Source organism: Aquila chrysaetos, chromosome 3, assembly GCF_900496995.4.
Source record: "Aquila chrysaetos chrysaetos chromosome 3, bAquChr1.4, whole genome shotgun sequence".
Lineage (NCBI taxonomy): Eukaryota > Metazoa > Chordata > Aves > Accipitriformes > Accipitridae > Aquila > Aquila chrysaetos.
Genome location: NC_044006.1, coordinates 27,983,880 through 28,001,647, shown reverse-complemented (window position 1 = coordinate 28,001,647; position 17,768 = coordinate 27,983,880). Strand labels below are relative to the sequence as shown.

At 42.8% G+C, this 17,768-nt stretch overlaps 1 protein-coding gene across 1 annotated transcript in view; it reads left to right on the top strand.

Annotated features, from left to right (window-relative positions):
• VOPP1 (VOPP1 WW domain binding protein) overlaps positions 1-17,768 on the top strand; it is a 63,879-nt gene that overhangs the window by 38,574 nt on the left and 7,537 nt on the right. The window contains exon 2 of the mRNA XM_030009952.1: positions 3,458-3,516. Within this exon, the coding sequence (XP_029865812.1) occupies positions 3,458-3,516 (59 nt within the window). The remainder of the gene's footprint in view (positions 1-3,457; positions 3,517-17,768) is intronic.

The window sequence follows — 17,768 nt, the reverse complement described above, 5'->3', positions numbered from 1 at the left end:
TCTCTTTCCAAATACACAGTCTTAAGGAATGTATTCAAGCATCTGGCTAATTCACGTACCATTAATTCTTTAAAGATTACATATGCACACCCAATTAGACCTGCATCATTTATTTAAAAAAATTAATGTACTCTTGTATTTATATTTTATAGCTGTGCCAAATTGTTGAAGGACATAGAAGGGGGAATTTTATAATCAAAATGTGCAGAGTCCTTCTCCTAGAAAAGTTGAAAGCCTCAGCAGGGCCATACCTAAGCTTAGTTTAAAAACCATAAACACAGTTGGTTTTGGTTTTTTGGGGTTTTTTTTGCTATTAGTGAATAGGTAAATGGCTTTTTAAAGACACGAACGAAAGCTTGTTAGAAACTCTGAGATACAGCCTGTCTTCATATAGGAGCTAGTGGAGTGGGCACCAACCCTGAAGTCTGAGGTCCTTTTGTATTGCAGTAATATGAGTAATCTTCCCTTTGTGTCTGTTTTGCGGACTGCAGTGAGTTGCTGCCAGTTGTGGTTTCTTGAGGGTTTAATAGTCTCAAACAGCTATAAGGACATCATCTTCCAAAGGGTCTGTGAGGATGAGAGCCTGATGCTGATGGCATACATCCCCTCTCATGCTTGTATGGCTCTCCACCAGCTTAACTAAGAGGCCAGTACCACTCAGAAGAATAATTTGGATCTCAGCAAGCGATGCTGATCATAGCTTGCTTCAGAGGATGTGTGCGGGGTGGGAAAAACTAACTAATCTGTGCCCTGACTACCCTGTTCATGTCTCTGGTACCTGAGTGCTAAAGAGGCTCAAATCCTTGGAGGCAATGACATTCTCCTCTTATTCATAGCAGTGAATTCCTGCAAGGTCTGCTAATCAGCAGTAGAGACAGTGGTTTGTAGTCACCTGCTTTATGTTGGGGTTTACTGGTGTAAAGTTGCCATGGAGATCAGTAGAAGTTTTAACCGAGCAGGGACCGCAGTGGTGTGCTCTGTGTGTGTAAATCTGTTTGACGTGTCATGTTATTGGATTCAGCTGTCCTGCTCACATTTGAGGTCCACTTGCTTGTTTGCCTGATTCCCATGTAGGAGAGCTGAACAACTGCCATGCAGTATTCATAGCACTGATACTAAAAAAAAAAGGCAGAATCCGGATTGGTACTTGCTGTTCCAGGGCCCATATAAAAGCAAAGTCTGGGCACCGAAGGATTTTTAGTGCAGGTATCTAAGGCCTATAAGCTAGAAGGAACTGTTACTTGCAAAACTTTCCCAGGCTGGAGCCTTTCTTGTGACAGCAATAAGCATATTGGCTGTCTGAAACGGAGAATTGTAAAGAGGCAGAAACAGAAATCTTACAACTTGGGAGATGTGGGAAGGAGGAGTCTTCCAAACTCATTTTAGAACTTGTAAAGTGGATTAAAATATGGGGAGGGGGGTGAACAGAATGAGTGCTGAATATAAATGTATCCTTTACACTTGTAAAGGGTAGGCAGGCTCCACGTGGTCAGAAACATTTCTGGGAAAACATCAATTAAAATGCTCGAGACTGACGAAGGCTTGAAGGCTGTTGAGGTAAACAGTGACTCATATTGGTTGAGAAGCAGAAAGGAAAAACATTCAACGGCATACACCCCAAGCTGGACTCTGAAATGAGGCTTCCCAAGGGGTTGACGTGCAGGCACCGGGTTTTTAGCCAGGGCCTGCTGATCTGCAGCCTTCAAAGGTGAAGAGTCCAAGTATTTTTCACTGACTCAGCAGCAGACCTGCTGGGTTTATAATGCATATATGTTTGTAGGGTCTTACGGAGACAAACTTGGCATATTTCTAATTTTAGAGTAAGAGGAAACAGCCAGCTGATGAAAATATTCAGAAGGAAGCGTTAAGAAGTTGGAAGCCTTGAAGGAGGGGGGAAAAAAAGGAAAAGGGCAAATGTGGAGATGGATCTTTGAACACCACTTGCTCCAGCAACAGCTATGGAGCCCTCCTGCGTAAACTGCCTGGAGTGCAGCATTGAGGGGGGAATGAGGCTTCTGCTGTGTTTATCCTGAGGAAAAAGCTCCAGTCCTTTCAACAGAAGCTAAAGCTTGTGCGTCTTGAAGACTGGTGTGAGCCTGTTGTATTACTGGAAAGGCCTGATGGCACGCATCAGAAGTGTCGTCTCCTCCTCCTCCCATCTCCTGTACCGCTCTTAACAATTTAATCCATAGCTGTTTGTCTTCATAGGCTGTAATTGATCTGTCTGTGATTTAGCTCATCAGATGCTCGTTAAAGAGCTTGCAGCTTTTCTTATTCTTGAGGAGTGAGAGTCGGGGATCTAAAAACACTTTGTCTTTGTCTTAACTGGCTTCATTTAGTATTCTGGGATTTGGGGAGGCTAATAAACTTATATGAGCTATTATTTAAAGGTGAGCTGCCAAGTGAACATGAAGGATGATCCAAGCACTGCCGGCGTGCCGAGCGCTCTCCGACATTGGGTGTCAGGTGTGAGCAGCAGAGGGAATTGTTGCTAAAACCCCAGCAAGGTATTCCTCACTGCTCTGTGGAAGGTGTCCCACAATGCCCTGGCCATGTGTGATCAGATTATGCAGCTTGCAGTGGAGCTGCTGGAGCTATGTTTGCAACGAAGATGGCATTTTATGCTAGCAATGTCAGTGGGATACGCAGAAATATTTTGTGCATTGTATATAGAGTTTGGGCATGATGCCTGGCTTTCTTTTTTAAGTGCCGCTATTGTTCTGAGCTGCTGTCTGTACTCTGGCAGTTCCCGTAACAATGTGCGCTTCCCACGTTGCCTGCACACGCATGCTGAGAAAATGTCTGTTGCCATCCTTTAACAAGGATACGCTGGCAATCTGTGAAAGAGAACAATACCCCTGGGCTGCAGAAAGCAGTTTCCTTTCCCCGGTACTTTAATGAACACTTGAGATATTTCCAAGCTGTAGGAAGAGGGGATGGGATGGATGGGTTCTCGGTTCTGCTCCTTCCCGAGCCTGGCTCCGCACACCAGAGACTTCCAGAAAGATTAATCATTCCCTGCAATTATTGAATTTGCTGCGTAGTCATACGCATAGTGTCATCAAACTGGTTATGCCTTGGAGGTCTCTTAAGCGACTGTAACCACGAATGGGCTCTTAAGTTCTCTGTGGTCTTTTAAGACAGCATTTCTGCTAGGGAACACATGCAGCTGGATGCTGTGCCTGCACCGAATGTACTTACTTTGTTCGTGAATCGTGGGAAGCTACGGGGCCCTGCAGACAAAGGCCTGCGTGAGGGATCTGAACCCTGGCAGGGCACGCTGCCATTCACATGAACTGGCTTCCCAGTTGCTGTGTGTATCGGGATTGGGAAATCTTTGGTAATATAAACCTTTCCTAATTGCTCAAAGTCACAGTATTTATAAATACTCTACACTTGAGTTTAATTGTACGTTGTCCTATGTAAATATTAATACCATATTTTTCTTTCTTTGTAGTGTACGGAGGCCAAAAAGCATTGCTGGTACTTTGAAGGATTATATCCTACATATTATATGTAAGTAGTCATCACTTTCCTTTTTGTGTTTTCTAGTGTTCAAGAGAGAATTAGATTCTGTAGGCTCTTAGAGTGTTGTTCTTTCACTAATTATGCTTTTTCCATAAATTCTCTGAGATTTTTTCTAATTTAAAGATGAAGATGCAATACTTTCCTTTTCCTCCTTTCCCATGTCCCATCTCTTTCCCTTTTTTCCTTATTAAAAAAAGTGTACAGTCTCCTTTCGCCATCCAATACAGGCGACCTTTCCAGTTGAAAACAAAATGCAAGATCTTAAATGGCTCTTATTTCAGAGCGCTGAAAGGAAACATAAGTAGAGCCATGTGAGGACAGTTCTCCCTTTGTTTTGAGCAAGGGCAGGTAATCAGGCAGAGTACCAAGAATGCTTTGAAAGTAAGTTTGTCCCTGTGCTAATACTGTTGTTAAATTTAGGGAGTTGGGATGATTTGTTATCCGTGGCATAACTGTCCTTTTGATGGCATCTACATTCACATCAGGTTTGGGTGTGAACCAAATGTCAATGGCCTGTAGGTGCATGACTGAGGATCTCTCTGAATTGCAGTTTTCTGTTTTAAATCGCCCACAGCAACAACAAAAAGGCAGAGGAAATGTGTGGGTGGGAGGTGTCTTCCCTGTGGATTTGGGGGCAGAAAGGAGATAAATGTACGAAACTTTGTCCCTGGGTTGTATAACTCTATAATTGCAAACACCCATAAACATAAGTTTAAAAAAAAATAAAAATAAAGTGGGGTGGAGGAGTAGGTAGCAGCATTAGGTCATCTGTTCCCTGAGCAAGCTCTTTCTTGCTGAAGGATAGAAAATTACTGTAATCCTTATGCTACCCAAGAACTTTCCTCTCTTTTCTTCTCCACCTCCACTTCATCTGCCAGAAACAGGAGAGAAGTGCTAGAGACCAAAAGCAGCCCGGAAGCAAGGCGAGAAACAAAGCTCACTGAAAGAATGAAACGCTGTATGGTTTAATCATCTGTGATCCTGAATATTAACTGCTTAGGAAGTGCCTAGAACTCACTGTCTTTTTTCAGGTGACTGAAATGTTGAGAATTACTCATAAATGGTTGGCCAGAACAGATGGGTGAATTTAAATAAGTTCATTTTCTTTGCATGCTAATAACAACAGGACTTTGGTTCCACCTACATTTTATTTTGTTTTGCTGCAGTGTGGGAAAGAAGCAGGGATGTTATGAAATTATGAAAATCCCACTGTACCCTGACATTCAGGAGTGCATTATTCACATCACCTCAGTGTTCTGCTTACGTTTCTGCCCACATGCTTTTGCAGCCAATGTTTGTCTCCCTTGGTCGTACAAAGGGGTAGCTACTTGGATATTGGGTGTTAGCTCAGACTCTTCGTGCCACAGGTAAATGCATACCGAGCCCTGCAACAGATAGGCTCTCTATCTGCAACAGATCGGACGTACGCAAGGTTGCTTTCTAATTGGTTTCCTTTTAGTAACTAGTTTACTGTTTTCTTCGTGTGCTGAAATGTAGTATCTTGTAGAAAAGCAGTGTGTTTATTTTCTAGTCCATCAAAGAGGTTAACTGGAATTGCACACAGCTTTGAACATTGGAAGGAAGAAAGTTGTGAGAGGGACTATGGTGTTGGTGGGTTGTTGGTTGGTTTGGGAGATCTTTTAATGTGGAGGAAAAACTGTTGTATATTGACTATGTCGGGTCAATCAGAAGACTGTTACTAGCAGTTGTGTGTGTTTGTAGTAGTTACTGCAGCACGATGTTATCTGAGTCATTGCATAAACTTCTTGCGATTGCCAGTCTCCTGGATAGTGTATGTAAATGGAAAAAGGAAGGGGAAAGGGGTGGGATGTGTGTGCTCAGTGATTGCTGCAATGGTGATGAGTGTCACGTTAATGCTATTGTTGTTATTGAGATTATGAGTTTAAGTAGGGAAGAAGAAACACTAAGGAAAGACAATAAGGATTTGTGGATGGTAAAGCTCAGAGGATAGATAATGCGTGACAAGTGAAGAAATGTGGAAGGGAGGGGAGAGAGGCTATTCGAGTGTGTAGAAGCCCAGTACCTTTAAAGGGGGCATGCATCAAAACGATAGGAAGGTCATTGATGTCTGTCGTGCCTGGGGTTTCCTACTTTGTTACTTGTGCAATTTCAGCTTCTGTTGTCTAGGATCCTTAGCTGCTTCCTACCTGCACTGTCTTTTCACACCTGTATGGTGGAGGAGAAGCACAACACCAATCTCAATATCTTAGGGTGAAGTCCCCTTGCTTTGGCACTTGTTTGACCCTTCACTGAGTTAATTCAACTTGCTAATCCCACAGAAGTTGTTCATTTTAGCACATTCAAGTCAGTGTTGAGTCAGCTTGGTATAGTTTTTGGCGAACACTGGTGAAATGGGAGGAAGGGAGTATTCTGCATATTGTGGGGGAGCAGGCATGAGTAGTATCTTCTCCATTAGCATATGGTTAGATGTTAAATCATCTAAGGGCATAATATGTAACTTTATCCTGAGAGTGTCTCCTCTGTGCAAAACTAGATCTGGGATGTGCTGCAGTGAAACAGGTTTTATTTTATCTTACAGTTTCTGGAGCAACAGTCCGTAAGAAACAGATACATTTAGTCAAATGAGTTTGCAATAGATTCCATTCCTTTCTATCGCTGGTTTTCTGACAGAAGTTTTTTCCATCCAGTTATGTAGTCTGTCCTTTGGTCTTGAGACTATCTTTGGAGACTTATGAAAACCAGCACTGCATCCTTTTTAATGATTTCCCTGTGATTTCGGTCCCACGCTGGCAGTTTGTCACGTCTCTCTTGGAGACACTGTGTATTATAATGAAAAGGTTGGCGTGTCAGCTCAGAAATACCAAGTCCCACGTCTATTCACAGATCTAGTGTGACATGCTCAGACCATGGCATCCCTGGACTGGCATGTCCATATGCCTTATCTCTTCTGGGTAGGCACGTCCTCCTAGAAGGTGCCTGCTTCTGTTTAAATTGTCCAGAGTAATAGAAATCCAAGGTTGACTGTCACATAAAATGGTTGTTTGCTTTTATCGGAAGTTTAAAGGCAAGATAGCTGAGTTAATCTTTCCTGTAAAGGCTCTACTTCAGCCATCCAAAGACAGAGATAAGACTGCGTCTGCTAAGCAAGAGGAACATGGGATAAGAAATCAGTGTGCCAAAATAAGTGTACTGGAAATACAGCTAGATGGGGGGGTAAAACTTGCAGTGATATGACTGTTCTTCTTTTGGAGCTTAAGTTTTTTTTTAGTTTCTGATTCAATCTGTCTTCCAGTATCATTATTTAAAAAAGAAAAAGCTGTTGGAGCTGTTGCTCAAAGCTTTCTTAAAACTTGTTGGTTATGCGTTCTGTATTAACAGCTAGGGCAAAGGTTGGAGGTGTCTGTTACAGAACTAACGATACATCTCTTTGTCCAAATAGTTAATGGTATTAGTACCTTTTAAAATTATTTTTCCAGTGGACATGATAGTTCTAGCATTCATAGATCAGCAGTAAGCTTTAATTTAATTCAAGCGTGTTTCTTCCAAACATAATTCCATTTCTTAAGGCTAGACTGAGGAATTGATCATTTTCCAAACTTTTCTACTTCTGCTGTGTGAATAAGCTTATTTCTGACCAGAAGCCATCATGGAAAGGTTGCCAGGAATTTGAGACACATACATTGGTCTGCTACTGTTGATACAGAGAATTTCCAAGACTGCTCTTAACTTACTTCCTAACCAAACCAACCATTTCTCCATGTCCTAGCTGCCTGAGTCACAAGATATTGTCAGTTAGATACTTTTCTCCTGCTTCAGCAAAACATTTATTTATGAGGAAAAATAAGTAAACAAATACAAAGCAGAGAAAGGAATTAGTCATTGGAGTCTAATTCTTATCCTTTGGAAAAGCAGGGAGCCAAGTTATCCCTGACTTGCTTAAAGAATTAGGTCATATGTTTCTTTGTGTGGATGCACAGAAAGCAATTCAGAATTAAAGCTTTCTTGACAGACTTGACTCTGATCCTCTACGAGGATCCTCATCCTACTCTCACTTAAATAAGCCAGCTCAGTCTTATTCTAGATGTAGCTGAAGTGCTGATGGTTGGCAGAAGAGACAGTCAAGATACTCCTCTTACTTGGCAATAATGTGAATAATGACATAGTGAATGCATTAGATTGCGAAACCATCTCCTCTGTATGCAGATGCCAGCAGCACTTAAGATACTCCAGTTGTTTTTTCTGCTTCTGAATTGGGAATGAATAGTAGAGGGAAGGCTGCTTTACATTTTGCTGATGAGGAGTAGTTTGATTAGAATGAATCTGAATGTCCCCATCACTGCAGTGTGAAGTATGTTCCCTGGTATGACTGACCAATCCCATAGGTCTTTTCTGTTTATTTTTCCTCCTGTTGTTAGCTACCATCACAACTGAGCTTTTAATGAGGTGATAAATTCCAGATGCTAGAACCTGCATGTTTCTAATCCTCTCCTTTCCAGGCTCCATGGCATGTTTATAAAGCAGCACAAATGTTTTTGAGTATGAGTGGTAGGTATGTGTCCACAGCAATAGAAATACTGTGGCTGATGTCACTGGGTCAGTGAAGTAGTCACCCACAGGGAGGGGGGTGGCTGACTTAGAGGGAGAAAAGAGTTATGATGCTATCCAATATTGAGTTAACATTATTTCAACTTATCCTGTTGGATTATTGTGTATTGAATTTTTTAATAATGTGATATTCTAAGAGAAGTAGTGAGGAAAAGAGAGTAACTGATCAGAGAATAACTCAGGTGGGAAGGGTTCTCAGGAGACTTCCAGTCTAACCTTCTGCTCAGGGCAGGGTCAGCCATGAGGTCAGACCAGATTGTTCAGGGCTTTAACCAGTTAGGGCCTGGGAAAACCCCAAGGAAGAGCACAGGAAGGCACAACCTCTCTGGGCAATATGCTCTGCTGGCTGGCTGTCCTCATGGTGGATAAGTTTTTTCACATACAAGTCAGAACCTCTTTTTGTTTTGGTTTACATCCATCATATGTTGTCCTCCCACCCTGCACCACTGGGAAGACCCTGGCTCCATCTTCTTAGTAACCTCCTCCTGGGTACTGGCAGGCTGCTCTTGGGTCCATCTGAAGCCATCTCTTCCCTAAGGCTGAACAAGCCCAAGTCCCTCAACTTCTCCTCACAGGGCAAGTGCCCCAGCCCCTGACTATCTTGGTGGCCCTTTGCTGAGCTCACTCCAGTTTATCAATTTCATTCTTTTTACTGGGGATGCCAAAACTAAATGTGGTATTTTAGATGTGGTCCAACAAGTGCTCAGTGAAAGGTGAAAGTTACTTCCCTTGATCCAGTGGCTAGGCTTCTGTTGACACAGACCAGGATGCTGGTGGCCTTTATGGCTGTCATGGCACACTGCTGGCTCATGTTCAGCTTGCTGTCTACCATGACCCCTAGGGCCTTTTCAGCACAGCTGCTCCACAGCCAGCAAGATGTTCATCCTTCCCACAGGCAAGACTTTGCATTTGGTTTTGTTCAATTTCACGAGGTTCCTGTCAGGCTGTTTGTCCAACCAGTCTAGATCTTTGAGTGGCAGCCCTGCCCTTGAGCTCATTGACTGATGGTGCCCAGTTTGGTGCCATCTCCAAACTTGGTGAGACTACTCTGTCACTAATTTGAGCAACATGCTTGTCAACAGAACAGGTCCAGACCTCTGTGGTACTACCAGCAATTATTTCATATTCTCTAGGGAGAGTGTGACCCGTTGACCACTGCCCTCTGAGCCCCACCATCCAACCAGGTTTTTTTTTACCCATCTAGCTGTCTGCCTGTCCAGACTGTAATGTCCGAACTTGGGTACAAGAATATTGTGGGAGACAGTGTGGAAAGCCTTGCTGAGGTTGAGGTAAACAACATCAGCTGCTGTCTGGCTTGTCCACAGATACCATTCACTGCCAGTGTAGTGGTAGAAGGTCTTCTTGCTGCACTTCATGTCCCTTGCAACTATCAGTTGTAGGTGAGGTTTGGCTTTCCTAACATCACACCTACTCGTGTATGTGATTTCTAAACTCCTTGGTAGCCTGTTCTGTCTTCCACCTCCTGAATACTGACCTTATGCATTGGAGCTCAGCCATGGGTTCCTTGTCTAAGTATCTTTTGATGGTTCACTGGTGTGCTACCAGGTAAAAGACCTCCAGAAAGAAACACAGAAACTTTCTCTGGAAGGAAATGTTAACCATTGCTCCTGGTAAATATATGAAGAACAGAATAAACATAGGGGAGTGCCATCTTGTAACCTCTTCTAATGCTTATCCAAAGCAGGACCTGAATTAATGTTAAAAGCATGTGTGGATGGAAGTGTTGTATTTTTAGGCTAATATGTTTCTGCTGTAGAAAGTAGTTTACTGCATACAGCAGACAGCTGCATGTGTACACATTTATGTTGATTAAATCTGTTTAATTTTTCATTTAGAATTAGTATAAGAACATTAATATAAACCTAAAAAAGTTATGTTTGCTAATACTATTCATGTTTAAAACATGTTCCTGCCCTACGTGGGAACAGTCAATTCTTTTTCTTATTGTGGAGGAGAATGCTGATTGTATTCTGTTTGTGGTTTTTCATGGTTTTTGAAATAAATTTCTTGTGCATTTCAACACACTTCCTTTGCAGATTAAATTTTGTTGTATTTATCACACAGTTGTATTCATCTGGGTTTTGAATGTAAGCCCTTATGTGCTTGGTGGTCAGTCTATAATAATAATTTTGTGCATTATCAAGAACCTGCAAAATGTTCCAGTTGAAAACAATAAAAACATGGTTTTCTCTTGCTGTTATTCAGATAGCTTAGAGAGCACTTCTTCCATCAACCTGTGTACAAGAGGCTAGGAAACCCCCCCAGCCTAGACACAGGGCATATTGCATGATGGGAGCTACTTTCTGTGCTCCACATCCTGTTATGTTTACTGCTTTTAATTAAGTTGGCTTTCCTGATGATACACTTAGCTTTCCCGTTGCAATTACAGCTGCATGAAGTGTCAGCAGGTGTGTGCTTAGGGCAGTAATCTAGCTGTTGATTTATTCTTCCATTTGATTTGAAGCCAGCATGGAGGAGGGAGAGGGGAGGCAGCATGCTTCCAGGCGCCTTGAATAGCTGGCATCGTACAGAAACGGAGACCTGGATTCAGGCCAGGGCCACCAATTTAGCAGCAAGCAGCCACAGGAAGGGCCTGTTTGCATATGTAGTTCAACGCAAGAACGTAAGCGCACAGTTTGTATCGTGAACGAAGACGGCAGTAATTATCAGACCATCTGCATATAAAGGCAACAAAAACCCACCACCATTGCTCAGTCCTGTGTGGCCTTAAACAATAAGGGTATAAAACATCACAACTAGCTTCAACAGTCTGTGCCCTTAAGGTTGTGTATTTCTTGCTTCAAATATGGGACTAGATTCCCTTGATGTTGGTGGATCTGTTGAGGTTGTAGTCCCAACTGCTGTAATCACCCAGCAACTAGATGCCTTGCCATGTATTTGAGTTTGCTTTGATGGAGCGGTTGTCTGATGCACAAGCTGAGGAGAATTAGGCTATCAAATTAACAACCCACTCAGCTTGCTATGAGGGAGTCCTGAGGAAGAGAGAGGCATTTACTAACTCTGCCTTCACAGACGATCAAGCAGGTGACTGACCTAATTTGAGAGTTGAAGCTCTGAATGATTTCAGAGTTGGAGGCTGACCAGGCGTAGGCAGCTTACTGAGAAAGGTGAGGAAAAGAGGGCAGTCTCTTGTCTTCTGGTGGAGTACTCCTCTGAAACCAGACTCTCCTGTGGCTGAGGTGGAGCAGGGAACCCAGTCCCACCACCCTCTCGTTTCCAGAGGATGCAATAACCATAGTTGTGTCTTATCATGAGGGAGCCTCAGTTTTTCCTGTTGAGGCTGTTTGACTTGAAATACTCACATCATTAACTCTCCCATGTCCCAGGCAAGAACCCTAATGCGAGGATGAGAATCAATTTCTTCTGGCTTCCTGTTAGTGGGACAGGAAGGCTTATGCCTAGTTTGAGCTCTTGTGCGCAGCACCAAGGAGCACTTGACCCCAAAGTCATCTTGAAGCTTCTAACCCTTTCTGGATAGGGAGACCCTGAGTTAAAATTTTTAAAGACTTGGTGGCACTTAACTGTTGGCCATTAGTACCTGTGTCCTTCTCTGCGTTTGATCATGCGGTGGCTTGGTGAAGGAAAATAAAGATTTACTATGCATTAGTATGTTAAATTCAGGCAGATAGAAAATTCATGGAGACCCATCGCCCCCTGCCAGCAGGCTGCTTATAATCTCCCAAAGCAGCAATTAGATGCAGTAGGACTGCTTGCCCACTGGGAGCAGCTTGAGATATGAAGAACTAATTGTCCCTTTAATAAGGGGCCCGATGATTAACTAGAAGCTCTCGTTCCTGTTGGTATGAGAAATTTACGATTCAACCTCCAGAAAATTAAAATTCGTCATACAGATTATCTATGGCTTGCTTTTGCCAGAGCCTTAAGCTGTGCTGTTTCTCTGCTTTGTTCTGCGAAAGAAAGGCCTGCAGCCTATGATGAAGAATGGCTATTTAAGGAACCGTATACTGCCACTGGACGAAGCCCAAACCACAGCAATTCTTGCTAGGTTCTGCCACAGGAGGAGCAGAGAAAACTTCTAGATGGATGCGTGCTGGCCAGAAAGCCATGTGGTGAGACTTGCTGCCTTTACAGATGACCAGGAGAGTCCCTCTGTAGTGTGGCTTTCCTCTTGGGGTCTGAGAAGAGGGGGCGGTGTTACGGCAAGCAGTTGGGTAGCAGAAGGCTTGTAGAAGGGTCAGTTTGACAGGAGCAGCTGAGTGAATACTTCTCATCCCACCAGAAGTGGGGGAGTATTTACCATATTCTGCTGAGTTCTTGCACAGAGATGGTGTTTATAGGCTCTTCCCCTAAAGAATAATTGCGAAATAATCCCTTTTTCAGTTGTTGCCTGCACTTGTTTTTCATGTCCGTGTGAAGGATAGGAGCCAAGTATCTTGTCTCGTAGGAGATTTTAGTTGTGTCAAAGCAGACAGGAATCTAATCTGAGCAAATATTGTTTCTGTCTCTGTTGTTTCTACTATGTAGAAAAAATGATCTGACAGCCCCTTTCCTCCTTTTTGCCTTACGTTTTCTTATGTAGTTAAGGGCTGGGTGATTTATCAAGTACCTGGGTAACTGTATCTCTAGTGCTCTCCTGGGTACCAGCTGCAGTGTTTTACTCTCAAGTACAGATGTTCCACTGAGGTGACAGCTGCGTTCATCTATGAAGCAGTTATATTTGTTATATATATAGTCACATATTTGCCAAAATCAGACCTATGCTTTACAAGGCACTGTTCTTGCATGCACTGAGAGATCATCTTTGCTATGTATAAGAAAAGAAGAGAAATGCTTTTGGGTGCTGAGAACCTGTGACAGCAGGTAACTGTGGTGGAGTTGTGTCCCTGCTGAAAATTAGGCAATGTACGCAGACATGCCAAGGAGACACAAGCAGCTCTAAGACCAAGGCTGGAAAGCAGATGTTGCCTGCCACTCTGCTCCACCAGCCAAAGACCTTGCCTGTGTTACTGCTCCTCAAATATTTAAGTGAATGCTAGTGGAGACATGGGGCCTTTGTGTTGCAGTCTTTCTGGAGAGAGATTAAACCACTTTGGGATTCAGAAATAGTTACTTAGGTGGGACTCCTGAGTGCCGAGTGGGACTCTGTTTCGATTTCCATGTTCAGTGGGCTGCTGCAGCAAAATGGGTTCCTTGGGATAACCTCTCCACCGTGCTTGTAGCATTAAGCTCCTGCACATGTCTGGTGGTCTTCGCCACGTATGCAGTCAATAACCTAGGTCTTTCCTTATGTAGCAGTACAGGCAATGGCTTTGCTTTGAAAACCGCTTTTTATTGAAAGATGGAAATGCAGATTCAGAATGGTCTGAAATGAATTAATAAATGGTGAAATAAACTTGGTAGAAAAATACCCCCCTCTCAGTTCCATGGTAGACCTTCTGTTGATCCTCTTCCTCATTCATCATCCTTCAGGTGTAATTCTGAGTCTTGTGGCAGTGTAGTCCTGTTGAGCTCAGTGGCATTACTCATTGATAGCACAGCCAAGACTGTCCTTCATCAGAATTGTTTCTGCTAGTCACTTTGTGGTGGTTGCGTGCTTTGTTTTTTTTTTTGTTACATGGCTCGTTTGATTTTTCTCTGTTCAGCATCACTATCCTGGCAGCTGAGTTCCAAGCAGATTAATTTTTTTTTTTTTTTAACTTTTTTGTCCTAGAACAAGTAAATACATACACATACTTCAGCTGTCTGCCTTCATCTGTTCAATGGTAGCAGACCTGAGCCTTCTGGCTTTGAGGGCTCAGCACTGAGTCTGCCTGGAGGTGACCCAGTCTCAGCAGTCGATCCCTTCCAGTTCTTGTGAGCACTTGTGGTTCTCCTTCTGGTCTTTTGCCCATACCAGTATTAGGACCGCAGCTGGGACTTCCTTAGCTTCATCCAATGCTATTAGCCATTTCCCCCAAAATCTTTCTTTTCTGTTCTTAATTTTGGTCTATCGCTGTATCCTCCTTTACTTAACTTCTGTCTCCCTTTGGTTGCCCCCACACACACACTTCAAAAACTGCCAGTGTTTCTTGTATTCATGAATCCCAGTTTGCTTGGTTGTTGTGGGGGTTTTGTGGTTTTCTTTTGCCCTCCCATCCTCTGTCTCTGTGTCTACAGTAGGGTTTCTGCCACTACTTGTGGATTAACAATTTGTTTTGCTTCACTATTCCAAAGGATGTTGCTAATAAAACATCTTAAATGTTAAATAAAGTTTTGGCACATACGATGCAAACAGTCTAGAGAGGAAACCTAAGAATGCTACAGGCTGCATTTCAAAGGGATGGCGTTGATGGGGAATACCCATGTTGAGTGAGGACAGGGAACATTGTCAGACCACCATGGCCATACAGTCTACTGAAGACTGCAATCCTTGCTTTACCTCTTTAATTTCTCCACTTTTCAGCAAGTGCCAATCGGGGAATTATTTTTAGATAATGCTCTTTGCTGCAGCAGCTCTGCTAAGAAGGGACTTGATCAGCTGTGTAGATGCAGGTATAAATGGAAAAGAGCTTCTGGGCCATTTCGTTGAGCAGTTGTTATCTGCACAACATGTACAAATACAGGTTTTGTTTGTGGGGTTTGGGTCATACTGTATACCCTTCTGTAAAACTTTGTGCTTTGCTTGTCCATTAAGGAAAGAAGTTCAGTGTCATGATTTAAGTGCAAACCCATACAAAAAGCTTGTCCCTGTGATCTGACACGCAGTGTGACTTTGATCTCTGACACATCAGTTCCTTGGTGTGCTAGCAGTGCAAGTCATTGGACATGCAGATGCATTCATTTCACTCTCCTGAATTATGAATGAAAAGATGTACCTTCTAAATCATAAATCACATTGCAGACAGTTTTCAAAAGAGAGACTGTATGCTCGGTGAAGTTGCAGATTAGCAAAGCAACTAATGGATCATGTCTTATCCGATGTAATGGGTTAAATTGTGATCAATGAAACAAGCATTGCCCTAGGGAAACGCAGTTCTCCGATCGTCTTGATGTGTGAAAGAGGGAAAACTGGCATTAGAAAAGTCTTCTGTAGGAGATGGGCTTGGTCCAGTTTAGATTGACAGTAAGGCTCATTCTTCTTCAACTGGCCTTGGGCACAATCAGTCCTTCTCCATAAAGAAGAGCCAAAGCATGAATGTGATTTAAAGAATATGCATACCAATTCAATAAATATATGTGTGTGTGCTTAATTGTTTTTTTATGAACTGGGATCTTAATTCTGCTGGGATTTGCTGTCGGGCAGTAAGAGATAGTACATCAAAGACTGATTATACTTAAGCTTGTATGTTACTCCATTAATAAGCTGATTTTATTGTCATCTTTTGTCTGCTAATAAATATGGCTTTTGTAAGTAAGTTAGTTTTCTTGTAATTGGGATCGATGTTGTCAGAAGTTGTGTTGTTTTTTCATAGCACGTTGAATCAAGAACAAGAGATCAGCAGAGCTTCTGCGGTACCCTGACAGCAGTGTCAGCAAATGGGCCGTTTGTTCTTCCAGTCTTTTTTGGCACTGCTATCAAGTGGTGGGGAGTGCAGACAGAAGGTTGTTATCATGGCATCATCCTTGATTCCAGGCTCCTACATATGGGTACATGTGTCCATACTCACAGGCATGCAAAATAAAGCGCCTGTTTGGTTCTATGGGTAAAAAGTGAAAGGGTTACTAGTGTCAGATCTCAAAGGGATTTTTCTCCAAGTCGTGATACTGGTTTAGCTTCACAGATCCACCCAGCAAATGCAGTGCTTAGCTTTGGATGAGTTACCTCAGAAAGCTTACTGGCTATTAGAAAATGGAGCTTCTCTAAACACAGCTGTAATGAGAGACTCCTCCATCCTTTGCATTATCATTTTTAGCCATTTGAAAGTGCAGTCATCTGTGTAGGAGATGAAACTTCTCTTTGATGGCCTGTTTGTTTGCCATTCAGTGGTCTCAGGAGCATCATAAACAATCCGCAGTTGAGCCGTTCTGTCTTCCAGCTGCTACTTTAGCCCTCTTTTGCAGGAAGAAAAGCTGAGCCACTGAGACTTTAAAAATGGTGCCTAGACAATGTAGCCTAGACAATTTAGAGATTAAAAATAAAAAGTAAATTCAGATACCATACTCCTCATACAGATGCTGTTTTAATTTTGGTGTTTGAATGACCATAATTATATATTTTAAAATAGCTTTTTCTCATCTCTTCTGGCTCTGGAGAAAACAGATGCAAAATAAGCGAGGCAGGGGTTGGGCATAGGGGAGGCGTACGTGCAGCCTCCCTGGGCTCTCTGTTTTAATTTAACTTTTAATACAAGTTAAGCTCTTGGGGCTTGATCTTGGAAATGACTTTGGGGCCAGAGGCCAGCTTGGCGCATCCGCTCCCCATCCTGCTTGTGGTCAGGTGTAGGTGTCTGGGCTGACAGAGCCAGTGTGTGGAGGCAGAAATAAAGACTGCTCACATCCCTAAAAATCCCTTTTTTTTTTTTTTTTTTTTTTTTGCCTTAATTACCTCAAGAAGGGCTTCTAGATTTATGGGCTCCATTTCCTCTCTGCTTTTCTGGCCCAGCCAAGTCCTTGCTGTGCTGCATCAGCAAAAAGGGCAAGTGCCCATCAATGTGGATGAGGGGGTCCAACCAAAAGCGTGTTGAAGAGCAAAAGGGGTGCCATGACCACTGGTTTAACAGAAGGCAGCAGCTGCCACCCCATTTCATAAGGGGCCTGATCCTGCCCATGTATTTGACATATGTCTTGAAAGCTCCTGTTGGGTTGATCCACTTGGGGAGCATGGAGGAATACTTCGTTTCTTGGTCCTGATGGGACTGAAGTTAATGCTGACTTGCTAAGTCTTGTTAGTAGTTTTGTGAGGTCTGATAGCTTTGAGGATGAGCAGTTGTTAGGGTCCTGGCAAGCTTTAAAGAAGAAAGATTGGAGATGGGTCGCCTTGAGGTTCAGGGACAGCAAAGTGGGTGTTTTTTCTTTTAGCATGAGCAACTTACTCTGCTTGAGTCTCAAACTGGGTGCCTGAGTATATTAATGGACCTTGCTGGGCTGATCATGTCAGATCCTCCGGCTTGCTTAAATAAATCTTGCCTACCTGTCATCAGAAGAGCATGTAACTCTTCTCACTTGCAAAACAACTGATTATGTATCCATAGAGCATCCTACTCTAGCCCCAATTAGAGGCTGAAGCCTGTGTGACTTGATGTATTTTGTGAGCGAAGGCTTGTTAACTGAGCGTGTAAATGTGTAATTGTCTGTACAATTATCCAATTGATTTTTTTTTTAGCTTTGCATACAAATATGGGAGCACAGTCATGGAGTTGGGCAAATTTTCCAAAACCAGATGCTTAATTAAATATGTGCCTTGAGCATACAAATGTGAACACCCTTAAAAAGATTGATCCAGTTGTGGTAATCTCCTCTTTTCTTTTGGCATGTGGATATGCTAATCTGAATGTTTTCATCCGAGTCTGTCACATGCCATGGTTTCTGTGTTACTTCTGTCCTTTTTCATACTAAATATGTTTCATTGGTCTGAGAAATAGCAGTTACTGTAGAAATTGTTCAGAGGTTGCAGTTAATGTATGTGCTGACTTTTTTAGTGAAGTGGTACCTTGTGCTTACAGTGGTTGGTG